Source organism: Dasypus novemcinctus, chromosome 21 (genome assembly GCF_030445035.2).
Source record: "Dasypus novemcinctus isolate mDasNov1 chromosome 21, mDasNov1.1.hap2, whole genome shotgun sequence".
NCBI lineage: Eukaryota > Metazoa > Chordata > Mammalia > Cingulata > Dasypodidae > Dasypus > Dasypus novemcinctus.
In genome coordinates this window covers 45,763,633-45,777,706 of record NC_080693.1, presented here as the reverse complement: position 1 = coordinate 45,777,706, position 14,074 = coordinate 45,763,633, and the positions used below count along the sequence as shown (strand labels likewise).

Below are 14,074 nucleotides of genomic sequence, written 5' to 3'. Positions count from 1 at the left end.
TTCCTGCCATATCTTAAGAACAGTGCCTTGCTCAGCAAAGATTTGTTAAATGAATAAATTCTTACTTAGGAAAGCCTCTGAACGTGTTAATATAATTTCAGTTTTGTTCTGAAAATGTTTAGCCATTATATGGAAAAAAACAAAAATTTTAAATGTTAATAGCATCACTTCCATATAATAAATAGTGTGCAAATTTAGGTAATCAAGAAAGTATTCTTTTTGTCTACTTTTTCAATCTTACATTATCTATTGGAATACATTACAAATGCCTTTGCCAGGAGAAGTCTTAAAACACCTATGCACAAGAATAGACCAAATCTTAGATTACTCTTTTCCTCCTAAATGGTAACATGAAGTGTTTAATATTTTTTATGCATATCAAACAGGATAAGGGAACATATATATTTTGCTATTCATTGAGTGGGGAAAACTTTGCTTACTGAAATCTTTTGCATAACTAGTTGTTAAACAGATTGTCTTTAGAGATAGATTTTTCTGTAGTGTTAAACAGTACTTGCTTTAGACTTCTGCAAGTGGTAGCTGGGCTTCCACTTCAGATTTATAGCCATTTTTATTTTTTGTTCAAGAATTCTCATGGGATTCCAGATTTAGTTTAGTGAGACTAATCTTTGTTATTTATAATTAAGTGACTGATACACCTAATTTTAGGAATCAACTTATTCTAACCTTGCAAATAATGTTCTTAGTGGCTGTCATTGGGGAAAGTCCTATCCTGCTTGGTTCTGCTTTCTTAGTAGAATATAATAGAGGAATCATTTATTGAGGAATGTTTTATTGTCTATAAATGAATTCCTGATTGGAGCTGTTGTTTTTTGTGCTGTACCTTATGTCTGTGGAATGTACAGGACATGTATCAGGTAAATGCCCAGTAAGGTCTTCCCTACCTGGATCTGCAGTATCATCTTTGTCAGTCTACAAGTAGGATTATATCCTGGGATTTGTAATGGTAAAGACAATTGGTAACTTAAAGATGCCTATTCTTTAAATGCTGTTTTTTGTCTTTTTCTTACTATAGCAAAATATGGTTAATTCATGGGCATCACTATCTTATTGCTCTTACAGGCTCTTTTATGTTAGTGTTAGAAACTAGTCATATAGATTGGGATTAGGGAGGGATGAAAAAATGAAGCCATTAGTTTGGAACAGTTATGCTGTGATTTTAACAATGTGATTATAGTTCTCAAATCAACTCCAAATTTAATTCAAGGACTACTATTAATGTAATTTCCAAGTATGATGATTCTACATCTTGAATGCTGGTGGTTCACAAGGTTTAAGAATTTTATGTTTGTCTTGTGCTTTTATTTATTTTTTGGCAAAAGGGTGAAGGTTCTGGTACTTTGCTGTGTGATTTAAGTATTGATTAGTAAAAATTTAAAATTAAGAGCATGCACACCCTGATTGTTGGAATATGTCTTAACAGATCAGGCAAGTTGCGTGTGCCTTCCCTATCAGAGTAGAATAGATTCTTTTACATAGATTTATAGTTCACATAAAGAGAATATCAAGGTTTGTATTTGTTTGTTTCATATTCAGGAAGCGAAGCTAACAGACCAGTTACCACTTATCATTGTGTGTGATCGATTTGACTTCGTTCATGATTTGGTGCTCTATTTATATAGAAATAATCTTCAAAAATATATAGAGATATATGTACAGAAGGTAAGTAATAATTAGATATCTTGAAGTTTTAATCTTTTCATAAACTTCAGTTCTCATACTCTAAATTTTCATCCTTTTGAAACTCTGCCCAATAAGAGTGATCTAGTATAATGCCTCCAAACACTTTTTTTCCCCAACAGAATCCTTTCTTTGATTAAAATTTCACATGAATGCCAACTATATAAAATATGAGAACAGAACTTCTCTGTTAGAACCCTACTAACTTGATAGCCCCTGAGGTAACTGTATAGAGCCCCCCTAGATTCCAAAGCACATTTTAAAATCTGTTGTAAATACAGATACTAGAAACTTTACCTACTTACTCCAGAAGTAGGAGGGTAGTTTTGCTACAAGAGAGCCTTTTTTTATTAGAAAGTCTCCCATAGTCACTCTGTGAGTCTAGCTTTGGGCTTACTAATTAGCCAAGCCAAACTTCCAGTTAAATTCATATCTAGTTGCAAATTTAGACTCTCATTATTTATAAAACCAAGCTTAAGAAAGGGATATAAATGAAGTTTTATTTTTTAAAAAACTCTTCTTGCTTATTAACAATATATTGGCGTTCTTCTGCATTTTTTTCTGTAGGTGAATCCAAGTCGACTTCCTGTGGTTATTGGAGGATTACTTGATGTTGATTGCTCTGAAGATGTCATTAAAAACTTGATTCTTGTTGTAAGAGGTCAGTTCTCTACTGATGAGCTTGTTGCTGAGGTTGAAAAAAGAAACAGGTATAGTACTACTTAACTTTCATAACTGGGATAGATTAGCAGTCTTTCTTAGTATACTATTGGATAAAATTTTTTATTTTTTTTACTAGATTGAAACTGCTTCTGCCTTGGCTTGAGGCCAGAATTCATGAGGGCTGTGAGGAGCCTGCTACTCACAATGCACTAGCCAAAATCTACATAGACAGTAATAACAACCCAGAGCGATTTCTTCGTGAAAATCCCTATTATGACAGTCGCGTTGTTGGAAAGTATTGTGAGAAGAGAGACCCACATCTGGCTTGTGTTGCTTATGAACGGGGCCAGTGTGACCTGGAACTTATTAATGTGAGTATTATTCACTGAACATGTAGAAAGAAAGCTGCGCTTTTTTTTTTTTTTTTTAAACCTGTTATATATCAAGCTAGTGAATTTGAAGGGTTAGGAGTGGAGTTAAGTAATATAGATGCTTTTTGGGAGATGAATTGCTTTTTTAAAACTTTATTTTCAAATAATTATAAACTTAAGGAAAAATGGCCACAGTAGTACTATCATCTGTGTATATATCATCACCCTTTATCCTAATATATCTATTAATGTTTTAGTCCCATTAAATTTATCATCTGTGTTTTCATGATTCCTCTCATACATACACATGCAAATATTCTCATTTTTAAAAATATATAATTTTTTAACTCTTTAGTTGCATACATTATAGTCTTACCCTCCTTCAGTATGTATTTCCTAAGAATAAAAATACTCTTTTTCATAACAACATTGTTAGCAATTTTAATCAGCATAACATTGATAAAATACTTCTTTTAATTCGAGCTTTTATCAGTTGACAAATAATGTCCTCCCCCCAGTATAGAATTACATGTTACATTTAGTTTTCCGATCTCTTTAATCTCCTTTAATGCAGAACAGTTCTTCACTTTTCCTTGTCTTTTATGACATTGACATTTTTATTTAAAAAAAAAAACAAGCTGGCTTTTATTATTATTTTTTTAAGTAATAGAATGTTCTTCACTTGGAGTTTCTCTGATGGTTCCTCCTGACTAGATTTAAATTATACATTCTCACCCAGATTACTGCTTACATAATGTTTTGTCCTTATGGTATTAAATACAGAGGCACATGATGTCCGTTTGTTCTTCATTTGTGATGTCAGTTTTTATCAAGATGTTGTCTGATTTTTTCATTGTATAATTATTTTTTCCCATTGCATGAATTAAGCAATCTGTGAAGCTCATTAAGATCATTCCCTCCCTCCCTAATGCATCTACTGATTATTGCCTAAACCATTCTTAGGCCTTCTTTTGTGTTGCAAATGTGTTGTAGCTTCCATATTTCCCCATTTATAAAGGATTCCTATTTTATTCATTGGGTTATAATCCATTATTAGTATTCTTCACCCTGGCTCCTGTCCCTTCAATGACATGTTCTTATTATCCTTTGAGTAAAAGGATATATCTGGTATATTCTGGTAAAAGATATACCATGTTTGTTTTGTACCTTCCTAATCCGTGGAATCAGCCATGTCTCCAAGATATCATGAAACCTTTCAGTGTGGAATAAATTGTATTAGAAACCAAGATCTGGGTGCTAGATGTATTTGCTTTTAGAATCTCTCATTTGTCAGAGCTAAGAAATGTATGTGTCTATCCATCTACTTATCCACACTAAACACACACATATACACACATGCCACATGCACATGGAAAAATAAAACTCACAAGAATAGCTAATAAAACACTAAAAGAAAGCCATGAAAGGGGACTAGCCCAACCAAATATTAAGGGATATTACAGAACTGCTATAATAAAACAATCTGGTACTGGCTGATGAATAGACAGACCAGTAGAAGTTGAGAATAGAATAAGAAGTCCAGAAATAGGGAAGCAGACGTGGCTCAACTGATAGAGCATCTGCCTACCATATGGAGGGTCCAGGGTTCAATACCTAGGGCCTCCTGATCTGTGTGGTGAGCTGGCCCACGCACAGTGCTGCTGTGCTCAAGGAGTGCTGTGCCACGCAGGGGCACCCCAGCGTAGGAGTGCCCCACGTGCAAGGAGTGTGCCCCGCAGGGACAGCTGCCCCACGTGAAAAAAAACACAGCCTGCCCAGGAATGGCGCTGTACATAGAGAGCTGACGCAACAAGATGACACAACAAAAAGAGATGCAGTTTCCCAGTGCTGCCTAACAATGCAAGATGATGCAGAAGAACACATAGCAAATGGACACAGAGCAGACAACAGAGGGGAAGGGGAGAGAAATAAATAAAAATAAATCTTAAAAAAAAAAAAGTACAGAAGTAAGCTCAACATCAGGGTGCTTTTTAAAAGCCTTCACAAATTCATAACTGCTTTTCTGTTGGTTGAATTTTAATTTTTGGGTGTGACCTACTCAAGATGATGTGTAAAATGTGTGTGTGTTTGTGCGAGTGCGTGTTTCCTTACAAAACAATGAACAGAATATCCTTTAAAAGTAAATGCAGAAGTATAAAATGTTAATACTTTTTACCTTGAATTTAATGTTAACTTAACATTTTATTTAGGTTTGCAATGAGAATTCCCTCTTCAAAAGTCTCTCCCGCTACCTGGTACGCAGAAAAGATCCAGAACTGTGGGGTAGTGTGCTACTGGAGAGCAATCCTTACAGGAGACCCCTAATTGACCAGGTAAAATTGGTGAACGTGTTTAACGTTCATCATTTAACTATGAATAAAATCTTTTCCTCATCATATATCCAAATATACTCAAATGTGTAGTAACTGTGACAGAAGGCAGTAAAGAGTAGAACATTTTTTTAACCATAAATGTATATATTATAAATGTTAAGGGTAAGAAATTACATCAGAAAGTACTTGATTTTATAAAACTTGGTTCATCATAGTTGAAAGGAAGACAGCAAATTTTTATTGACTAAATTGGAAACATTCAAGACAGTGGTGAGTCAGCAAAGGATGACAACTGATAAGAGAAAACAGAGAAGTTGGCAAATGTTAAATGTCACTAGCTTAGAACTGCAAAGGAGGTATTGTTTTCCTATGTAAAATGGTATAGATATTTTTAAAACCCTAAAATTTGAAGATGACTTAAAGTGGTTCTTAAATTCTGATAGAAGTATAAATAAAACATTTCAGAAAAGACAAGACCAAAGGCTGTTCTCAAGTAGATATAAAACTTTCTGGAATAAACATTCATTGCAGCATCTGAGAACCATGTAAATAGCACAAAACAAAGGACTTATTGATATATATGTATTGATATAGACCTGTGTAGTTGAATTATAAATAACATTGAAGGGATAACGAGTGGTTAGTACAGATAATACTTTAACAGGTAGGAAAAATAGACATTATATATTCAGAGTAATTTTCAACAGAGTAGAAGTATATGTGATGTGGGAAATGTATTTGTGTGTAGAAAGACCTTTGGGTGGTAAACTTAGTGGTATTTTCCCTCCTTCAGTCTTTTCTGCCTATTTTAAGTTTTCTAGTGAGAGCCCAACTTTTTCTTATTTCATTTTATCTTTAAAACCACCTGGAGTCTCAATTACATGTTCCTGTATATCCTCTATAGGTTGTACAAACAGCCTTATCTGAGACTCAGGACCCTGAAGAAGTATCAGTAACTGTCAAGGCTTTTATGACGGCAGACCTTCCCAATGAACTCATTGAACTGTTGGAGAAAATTGTTCTTGATAACTCTGTATTCAGTGAACACAGGTATGCTATGAGAGGATCATTTGGCTGTTTATACTCAGTCTTTAATTATGGCTTATCAATTTTTAAAAAGAGACAAAGTTTAGAGAAATTTGCTGAATTCTTGCTCTGATATCCCTCACTTCTTCTCACGCTACTTCCTGAGACAGGAAAAAAAATCCCTTTATATTTACAGTTTAATTTTATATGAATGATAATGTTTTTAAATACTGCATTCAAATGTTTTTTTATTTCCTTAAAGAAATCTGCAAAATCTCCTTATCCTTACTGCAATTAAGGCTGACCGTACACGTGTTATGGAATATATTAACCGCCTTGATAATTATGATGCCCCAGATATTGCCAATATTGCCATTAGCAATGAGCTGTTTGAAGAAGCCTTTGCCATTTTCCGGAAATTTGATGTCAATACTTCAGCAGTGCAGGTAAATCTTGAGATTACATCGTAAATTGAATTATTGAATGTTATGCCTTCTCTTGATTCGGTAGACATGGACCTGTAACATAATTTGCTGCTGTGGTGATAGAAGACCAATAAAATGGCAACAGATACATTTTCCTATAATCCTAATGAAAAAAATGTGTTGCCTAGGTCTTGATTGAACACATCGGAAACTTGGATCGGGCATATGAGTTTGCTGAACGTTGCAATGAACCTGCAGTGTGGAGTCAGCTTGCAAAAGCCCAGTTGCAGAAAGGAATGGTCAAAGAAGCCATTGATTCTTATATCAAAGCAGATGATCCTTCATCTTACATGGAAGTTGTTCAGGCTGCCAATACAAGTGGTACAACTTCTTACTTTTATGAATTTGAGGCCTCGGAAAATGTACCTAAGCTAAGCTTAAGCTAAACAGTAAAATGTCTGTCTATTTGGGATTATGTAGGAGTTAGCAGCTTGATATCTTTTAGTCCTCCATGTTAGTCCACATAAAGAGAGGCTGCATTTTGTGAACTAAATAAGGTCTGTGGGGGAGAAGATTAATTGGCTGTGATTTGAAGGCTTATAAAATCCTGATAGAGTTCTCATTACTTTAAAGAAATACGAAATTCACCTATTCATTTGATTGGTGGTAAAATGGAGGCATGATCGAATTTTTGCAATTTACATGCATTTCGTGCCTTAATTCTATTTTTTTTTTGAAAAGGAGGCTGGTAGCAATTGTTATTTACTTGAATGAAAAGATGGTGTTAGTGTTTGGACTTTTTTTTTTTAATCTAGGAAACTGGGAAGAACTGGTGAAATACTTACAGATGGCCCGTAAGAAGGCTAGAGAGTCCTACGTGGAGACAGAATTGATATTCGCACTGGCTAAAACAAACCGCCTTGCAGAGTTAGAAGAGTTCATCAATGGGCCAAATAATGCTCATATCCAACAAGTGGGTTTTCTGTTCAGATTTTTAAAATGATATAAAAATTAATAGTCAAACAACTTTATTAGCTTAATAGGATCAATATAACATAAGTGAAGATTTTCAGGGAAAAATATTACAGGGAAAAAATTATTTTCTACTTTTAAGTTGAGTTGTGAATTTATAAAGAGAACTAAGCTGATTCTAATATCTTACTGAGAATGGAATTTTTTTTCTAGGTTGGTGACCGCTGTTATGATGAAAAAATGTATGATGCTGCTAAATTGTTATACAATAATGTTTCCAATTTTGGACGCTTGGCATCTACGTTGGTTCACCTGGGTGAATATCAGGCTGCTGTTGATGGAGCTAGGAAAGCTAACAGTACTCGAACATGGAAAGAGGTAATATGAACACAATTTTGAATGAAGAATTAAGATCTGATTAGGAAATGCTTTGTAAACTGATTCATAGTATTAATAGCCATGTTTTTGAGCATAATGGAAATTTTTCATTCTAGGTCTGCTTTGCCTGTGTGGATGGGAAAGAGTTCCGACTGGCTCAGATGTGTGGGCTTCATATTGTGGTACATGCAGATGAATTAGAGGAACTTATCAACTACTATCAGGTAATGAACAGGTTCTTTTATATGAATTGAGACCCTTTGCCAAAGATATTCTTATCTTCAATTGCATATTTCTCATATTTAGGATCGTGGATATTTTGAAGAACTGATTACCATGTTGGAAGCAGCATTGGGACTTGAGCGAGCTCACATGGGGATGTTTACCGAATTAGCTATTCTATATTCTAAATATAAGCCACAGAAAATGAGAGAGCACCTGGAGCTATTCTGGTCCAGAGTGAATATTCCAAAGGTAAGCAACATTAACATTATGAGGCAAAATAGTGAAAACTGTAATAATTTTAAAAATATGTATTAATGGCCATTAGCTAAAACCAGAGACGTATGTCTAAAGGAATTGAATCTTCCCTACACAGGTGCTAAGAGCTGCAGAACAAGCTCATCTTTGGGCAGAGTTGGTGTTTTTGTATGACAAATATGAAGAATATGATAATGCCATAATTACCATGATGAATCATCCAACTGATGCATGGAAAGAAGGGCAGTTCAAAGATATTATTACCAAGGTATGTACCTTCAGAAGGTCAAGGGTTCAGAAGGAGAAAGCTCATCAGGAAATAATTCTAATTTGCTTAGAAATTTTTTTTCTGTCTTAGGTTGCCAATGTGGAACTATACTACAGAGCAATACAATTCTACTTGGAATTCAAGCCTCTGTTGTTAAATGATTTGCTGATGGTGCTGTCTCCACGGTTGGATCATACACGTGCAGTCAATTATTTCAGCAAGGTATTGATTTTAAAGCAGAGGTTCATAGGAAGGAATCAAACATACTTTTGTCCATGTTAACTTCAACAATGTGCTAGCTACATTTGCAACTCTTTATTTTAAAGGTTAAACAGTTACCACTGGTGAAACCATATCTGCGTTCTGTTCAGAACCACAACAACAAATCTGTGAATGAATCTCTCAATAACCTCTTTATTACAGAAGAAGATTATCAGGTAAAACCTTTTGTTTCTACATATTTTCTCAAAATTCAGCTTATGATTGGGTCCTAAAATTGATTTGTTTTGCAGTAAAACTCATTATCCTTTAGGATTTAAACAGGAGGTAGCATGTATGCTTAAACTATTTACTGCTTTCCTTGCCTACTGTCTTTTAATAAACTTTCCCTTGTGAAGGATTTCACTGAAAAAAGTAATTTAGAATTCAGGTTAATATAGACGCCTTTTTTCTTTCTCTTAATGTAAAATGATTTTTTTCCCCATTACATGCTGACCTGTATACCTGAAAGTCATGTTGCGTTGTGTCAAGTTTTCCTACCCTCTAAATTACAAATTCTTTGAATCTCTTAACCATTCAAGTTGGTTACTAGATACAGAAAATCTTTGTGTTTTTTTTTTTTTAAGATTTATTTCTCTCCCCTTCCCCCCACACCCCGGTTGTCTGTTCTCTTTGTCTGTTTGCTGCATCTTCTTTGTCCGCTTTCTGTTCTTGTCAGCGGCACGGGAATCTGTGTTTCTTATTGTTTGTGTCATCTTGTGTCAGCTTTCTGTGCTTTCGTGTGTGCGGCACCATTCCTGGGTAGGCTGCACTTTCTTTTGCACTGGGCAGCTCTCCTTACGGGGTGCTCTTCTTGCGTGTGGGGCTCCCCTACGTGGGGACACATGCGTGGCATGGCACTCCTTATGCGCATCAGCACTGCGCATGGGCCAGCTCCACACGGGTCAAGGAGTCCCGGGGTTTGAACCGTGGACCTCCCATGTGGTAGATGGACGCCCTAACCACTTGGCCAAGTCTGCCGCCCGATACTGAAAATCTTTGAAACATCATACCTTTAGAAATTCTAACAGTACCTTTGAGGACTTCATTATTATAAAATTAGATAAAACTTTGATACATGTTCACCAGTTACAACTTCATATTGTGATGCTTTAATCTAGGCTGTCATATTACACATTACCACATAATGCTCAGTTATCAAGAAGGATGGAACATAGATGTTAAACTAAAATGAAACACTGATTTGGAATTTGAATGGCTGTTTTATTTCTTTCAGGCTCTAAGAACCTCAATAGATGCTTATGACAATTTTGACAATATCTCGCTTGCTCAGCGTTTGGAAAAACATGAACTCATTGAGTTCAGAAGAATTGCTGCTTATCTCTTCAAAGGCAACAATCGCTGGAAACAGAGTGTAGAATTGTGCAAGAAAGATAGTCTTTACAAGGTAGATAAAGTTGGGGGTGGGGAGCTGGGCAGTCAGTCTGTTAAACCAATGCATGTGAGAAGTAACTTTAAACCACACTTGAATGCTTTAACATTTATGATTTTTTTTTTTCTTTCAAAATTTTATTTTAAATGCTATAACTGGGTGTTTCCCCCACTCCCCCTGAACAAAGAGTTAAGGTTTTGGGATGTTCCTATTGTGTTATTTCATTTACTAATTCAGGATATGGCAAATTTAATTCACGTTTGACTTTCATTGTTTCCTTTGAATAGGATGCAATGCAGTATGCTTCTGAATCTAAAGATACTGAGTTGGCTGAAGAACTTCTACAGTGGTTTTTGCAGGAAGAAAAAAGAGAGTGCTTTGGAGCTTGTCTCTTTACCTGTTATGATCTTTTAAGGCCAGATGTTGTCCTAGAAACTGCTTGGAGACACAATATCATGGATTTTGCCATGCCCTATTTCATCCAGGTCATGAAGGAATACTTGACAAAGGTAATGAGTCCTCTAAGTACATCCAGAGCTTAGTACCTTGAGGATATGTAGACTCCCACTTGCACACTTATTTTTTCAAATGTTTTTCTCTAGTAGAAGTCAGTTGATCATATAATGTTCCTATTTGGATATTTTTAAAATAGGTGACAAATGACACTAGAAAGGGAACTCAAACATAATTTCTCAGACTGTTTACCCTCAATATATGACTAAGGTGCATACTATTACTTTTGTATGTTTGGCATTTTTAAACACTTGGTTTTTTTTTTTTTCCTTCAAAAAAGCATCTTCCCCTAAATCAGTTCTTGTAACTTATATATCTGTAACTAGTAGAATGGATAGTGTAGATTTCCTTTTATTTGGTTGGTTCTTGACTTTCGTGTCTGTGCCCTCTGGGAAGCTGCATGTATATTTTTAACATCCTGTTAATCTTCACTTTTTTTTTCTTGATAATTTAAAGCTATCATAGGAGGTTAACAATTAACCATATGTTTCCTAAAAACACATTAAGCTAGGGTATAATCAATCACCTTTTAAAATTTACTGTTCATCTTAATGTCTATTGGCATTATTATTATTTTTTACTCACCTCATTAATTACTAGCTTTCTCACTGCAGTGCATTTTTAAATTGTCCTAAAAGATCCACTTCCTTATAGCAAAACATGTTTAAAATTAGAGTGTAGAGAAAAAAGCACTACCAACAATTCAATATACTGAATTTTTATTACGTGCAATAAGGTATCTTTGTGTTGGCTTACAATTTTTAAAGAAATGAACATTTTTCTATGTATTAACTGCTTAAAATTCAGTATAAGAGAAAAAATCCAATTGCCTTATCTTCGCCATAGATGAGAATAGCTTATGCATAATGCCACCTTGTGAGACTGGGCTCTAAGCTGCTGTTAACCAAAGTGCTATGACTTTTACTAGAGATAAGCTGCTTACTTTCACACTGACTATAGCATAAATTCTTCTGCAATAAGCTCTAAAGTTTAAAACAAAAAAACATGTTTTCTAAATTTTGCTTCCAGTATGCCCTTTATTTTCACTTCTCTCATACCTTTTTTAGTGGTAGATGTTTCTCCCCTAAACCTTTGTTGCTGATTCTTTTTATGCTCAATATGGAATTTGATTTTTTTTCTAAGCTGCACCTTCTGAATTCCTTTGCAGGTTGATGCAATAAAGGAAAAGGTGAAAGTTGATTCTTTTCCATCTTTAAGTCTGGAGGATTAAGTCTAAGAAATTTGCATGATTTTTTTCCTTCCTTTTCTACACTGCTGCTGCTGCTTTTCCCCCCAATAAATTTTCACTAAAGCCTCTGCAAGTCCCTTGAAACATAACTGTAATAGAGCTATAGGATATTAGTAGGTGTTTGCTACTAATCGGCTAATAGGCTTTAGGAAGGGCAGGAGGCTAATCAGTAGTTGGTTCACAGTCTCTTAAATATATCATTGAATACTGAGCATGGTGAGTTTCCATATTAATTCCAAAGTTTATGGAAATTTTTCTTCCCTGTCAGGGTATCTGGACCATTATAGGATTTTCTTAATATTTGAAATAAAACAGCCTCTGGTTTTATTTTGTGAGCTTGCCTTGACAGTCATTGAATTTATAAATGTGTGTGTGTATATACATATATGCCCTAAAAGGCTTTTTGGGCTCTTTTTTCTTTTTCTTTTTCTTTTTCTTTTTGGTATTGAAGGACTGTGATCCAGTTTCTGATCTCTTGATTCTTACTAATTTTTTTTTTTTTTGCTGAAAGTAGATAGAAGACATACTAGCTGCTTCTGAAGAGACTTTCCTCGTGTTTCTCCAGGTGTCCAGTTCTTATGGTGCTAGTCCATTTTCAAGAGGATTGAAAACCTTTTTAGTCATGAGAGCCAAATTTGCTATAATTGTTGGTGGACAACATGGAATATTTCTGTATATAATAATATTGATTATACTTATGTAATAAGGCACACGTCTGAAGCTACCTAATATTTGCTTTCATATTTTCAGTTGGCTTGTCCAATTAGGTAAAATTAGCACCTTTTGGTTGCTGTTTCCTTCATTGGCTTGTCTCCATCCCCATACAAATCTGGTATCAAATTGTGGTTAGAAACGGGTGGGAAGGTAGAGGAGAGTTGAAATAAATTCAAACGATTTGGGATGGGGAACAATGCCTTTGGGTTATGTTGAATCAAACTGGAGTCACCACTGGAACTTAGGGCAAACCTGAGTAAAATGCATTGTGTGTGAGGCCCTTCAGCAGCTAGTAAGTAAGGCAGAGTTAGAACGCGTGTGTGTGAAAAACAGGTAATTGAACTGCAGTGTTATGCATTGTTTTAAATCAAGCATGTACAACAGTCATTGCAAATACATCATACTACTTTTGAAACTCTTAAAGCATTGCTGTGGGCTGTGTGTGTTTCTTGAGAGCCTGTAGAGCAACAGTCATCTTCAGATCTCACTTCTTGCTTCAGTACTTTTGCCTTTTTTTCATGCACACATACACCAAAATAATAGAATGCATGTTAACTTTTCCTCTGCAGCAAATTGCAGTCTTTGTGGAAAAGCCTTTTACATTTCAGTGAAATAGCACAGATGGAACTGAACCCCAATGACATGCTTACCTATAATTATTACATTTTTTAAAATCCAAGGATCAGAAACTTTTGTTACAGCTCTTAAACAAAAGCTCGTGTTCATTAAAGCCTTCTCTGCTTTTCTTTTTGGAGCAATCTAAATTGGGTCAATAAAAACAAAAATTGGACGATGCTGTACCAGAGGCTGTCTCATTACATAGAAAAATGTAAATATTTTTTGCTGAGCTTGATGCTACTCCTTCAGAGTTTTTGTCTGCCCCCCTCCCCCCCCCCCCTTTTCCATTGCCCAACCTGCTTATGTGTGTGGTTGGGCATTCTGATATTGCTAGCTCTTCTACCACTTCCATGTATTTCTGTAATAGGAGTTCTCTGTTCAACATCTGATTCAGACATTAGCTTTTAAACATGTTCACTTTAGATCCTTTTCCTTGAAAGCGTGGAAATGTATTGTGCAGTGGTGGTTTTTTTTGTTTCATTTTTCTTTACACATTACAATATACAAACATCCACTTATTTTTCTTTATTAGTTCACATTTGAATACACTGATTAGGTTAACAAAATTCTAGAATTGTGCTTTAATCATTTGGTCTAGATGCTAAAAAGTAGTTATTTCTCATATAACTTAACACCACATAATTGGTCTTTAGTTTATACATTGGGGTAATTTGGAACACAAAGCCTAAATATCCATGTTTATACACATGGG

At 35.1% G+C, this 14,074-nt stretch overlaps 1 protein-coding gene across 2 annotated transcripts in view; it reads left to right on the top strand.

Moving 5' to 3' along the window:
* The window catches only part of CLTC (clathrin heavy chain), a 69,205-nt gene that overhangs the window by 50,312 nt on the left and 4,819 nt on the right, over positions 1-14,074 (top strand). The window contains exons 15-31 of one of the 2 annotated variants that reach the window (XM_058283880.1): positions 1,558-1,683; positions 2,269-2,411; positions 2,501-2,735; positions 4,946-5,068; positions 5,973-6,118; positions 6,357-6,540; positions 6,708-6,900; positions 7,335-7,492; positions 7,705-7,869; positions 7,986-8,093; positions 8,176-8,343; positions 8,468-8,617; positions 8,708-8,839; positions 8,944-9,054; positions 10,113-10,283; positions 10,556-10,777; positions 11,950-11,970. In XM_058283880.1, coding sequence (XP_058139863.1) covers positions 1,558-1,683; positions 2,269-2,411; positions 2,501-2,735; positions 4,946-5,068; positions 5,973-6,118; positions 6,357-6,540; positions 6,708-6,900; positions 7,335-7,492; positions 7,705-7,869; positions 7,986-8,093; positions 8,176-8,343; positions 8,468-8,617; positions 8,708-8,839; positions 8,944-9,054; positions 10,113-10,283; positions 10,556-10,777; positions 11,950-11,970 — 2,556 coding nt within the window. The remainder of the gene's footprint in view (positions 1-1,557; positions 1,684-2,268; positions 2,412-2,500; positions 2,736-4,945; positions 5,069-5,972; positions 6,119-6,356; positions 6,541-6,707; positions 6,901-7,334; positions 7,493-7,704; positions 7,870-7,985; positions 8,094-8,175; positions 8,344-8,467; positions 8,618-8,707; positions 8,840-8,943; positions 9,055-10,112; positions 10,284-10,555; positions 10,778-11,949; positions 11,971-14,074) is intronic. The other variant, XM_004457609.5, reaches the window with a different exon arrangement.